The following is a 1,409-nucleotide window of genomic DNA, read 5'->3' as shown; positions in this document are numbered from 1 at the left end:
GTTGGACAATTGTGTCTCTGGCAATTGTGTCCTGCAAAAAAAATTAAAAAACTATATGGCAAATACCCTGAGATTTTAAGACAAAATATATTTCTTAAGTTTTCTTTAATAGCTACATAAAAGTTATTTTGTATCTGAAACACAAACATTATCTGAAAAAGCATAAACAATGTAAAAGCTTCAAAAATAAGCTATTATTTTGGCAAAAAGTGAGGTTCTACCCTTTGCGCTAGCCGTGGGTATATTCTGTCCTGCAAAATATCATATTTCTACAAAAAATGTCCCACTTTGGGTATTTGAAAATGTGGCAACCCTTCCGGACAGACGCTGTCCTTATACCAGCAGGTTAACAACACAGGACCAGCAAAAAACAACAACAACAAAAAAAGTCTACGGGTCGGCAGTCGATCACTGAGTGAGGGCAGCCCCGCAACAAAGCCCACGTAAAATTCCCCCTAAAACAACAATGGTGCCAACACTCAATGCCTTAAGTTTCTCGCATCAAGGCAGGTGGTGGCACCGGTGTATTTTGCACAGATACTTTCACATTCTCTACAAATGAAGCAGTGAGACCAAGACAGGAAGAAGCAGGGTGGGGACTGTCAGAGCTCTGACATGTCCAGCAAAAGGTGCTGAAATACCACCTTTACTAACAATATAGTTTTTTGCGAATATTCACATAAAAACAATCGACGTTATAGCAGTCACTTATTAAAAATCAATGTTAAGCGTGTGCTACCCTACAATTTAAATCCTCGATCTATTCTGAAATGTTTCTTTATTTAGACTGTACAAACGAAGCATGAGCCCATAAAAGTTCCTCGTCACCAGCTGGTGGACCACTAAACCGTAGTGACAACAAATGGTGATGACTTAAGTGTTGTCTCGACTTACAAACACTACTACTAACCGGTAGAAGGAATACGTGCTCTGAAGTCCATGCCCGGACTTGTCTTCTATAAACCTTGCTTTGGCGTCACTACCATCCCAGTGCTCTAAAATCCCATACCTGACTTCGTATTCCTGGGCTCACTAGTACAAGCACCGCAGTCTGCCTGATCGCCAGCACCATCAACATCCCCAATACGTCCATCTCCCGACGAAGCCATTCTGAATTGTGCGCCGTACCGCTTCACAACATGCGCCCCTGAAAACGAGGCGTGACAAGCCATTACATCATATAAAACGTATGAGATAAAGAAAACGCGCATCCTTAGATTTCTTCAGTCGCATATAATATACGTTTCAAACTGTGTATATGTAGCTGCTTTAATAAATTCTTTATTCCGTAGTTGTTTTATAATTTTTACCTCAAAAGATAGTATTATTATAATATATCATGCTTGTTGCAAAGTTACATCATACGGACGTCACTTCATTTTTAACTTGCGAATGCCAGACTCATACTT

General features: G+C 40.0%; 1 protein-coding gene across 1 annotated transcript in view; it reads right to left on the bottom strand.

Annotated features, from left to right (window-relative positions):
• The window catches only part of LOC122791451 (apoptosis regulator BAX-like), a 565,868-nt gene extending 564,702 nt beyond the window's left edge, over positions 1-1,166 (bottom strand). Inside the window, exon 1 of the mRNA XM_044059196.1 lies at positions 1,010-1,166. Within this exon, the coding sequence (XP_043915131.1) occupies positions 1,010-1,109 (100 nt within the window). The 5' untranslated portion in view covers positions 1,110-1,166. The remainder of the gene's footprint in view (positions 1-1,009) is intronic.
• Between the last annotated feature and the right edge of the window lie 243 nt (positions 1,167-1,409).

The sequence above is a fragment of the Protopterus annectens genome, chromosome 17.part0 (genome assembly GCF_019279795.1).
Source record: "Protopterus annectens isolate FY-2018-M chromosome 17.part0, PAN1.0, whole genome shotgun sequence".
Lineage (NCBI taxonomy): Eukaryota > Metazoa > Chordata > Ceratodontiformes > Protopteridae > Protopterus > Protopterus annectens.
The sequence above is the reverse complement of the archived record's forward strand: the minus strand, read 5'-3'. Positions and strand labels throughout refer to the sequence as shown.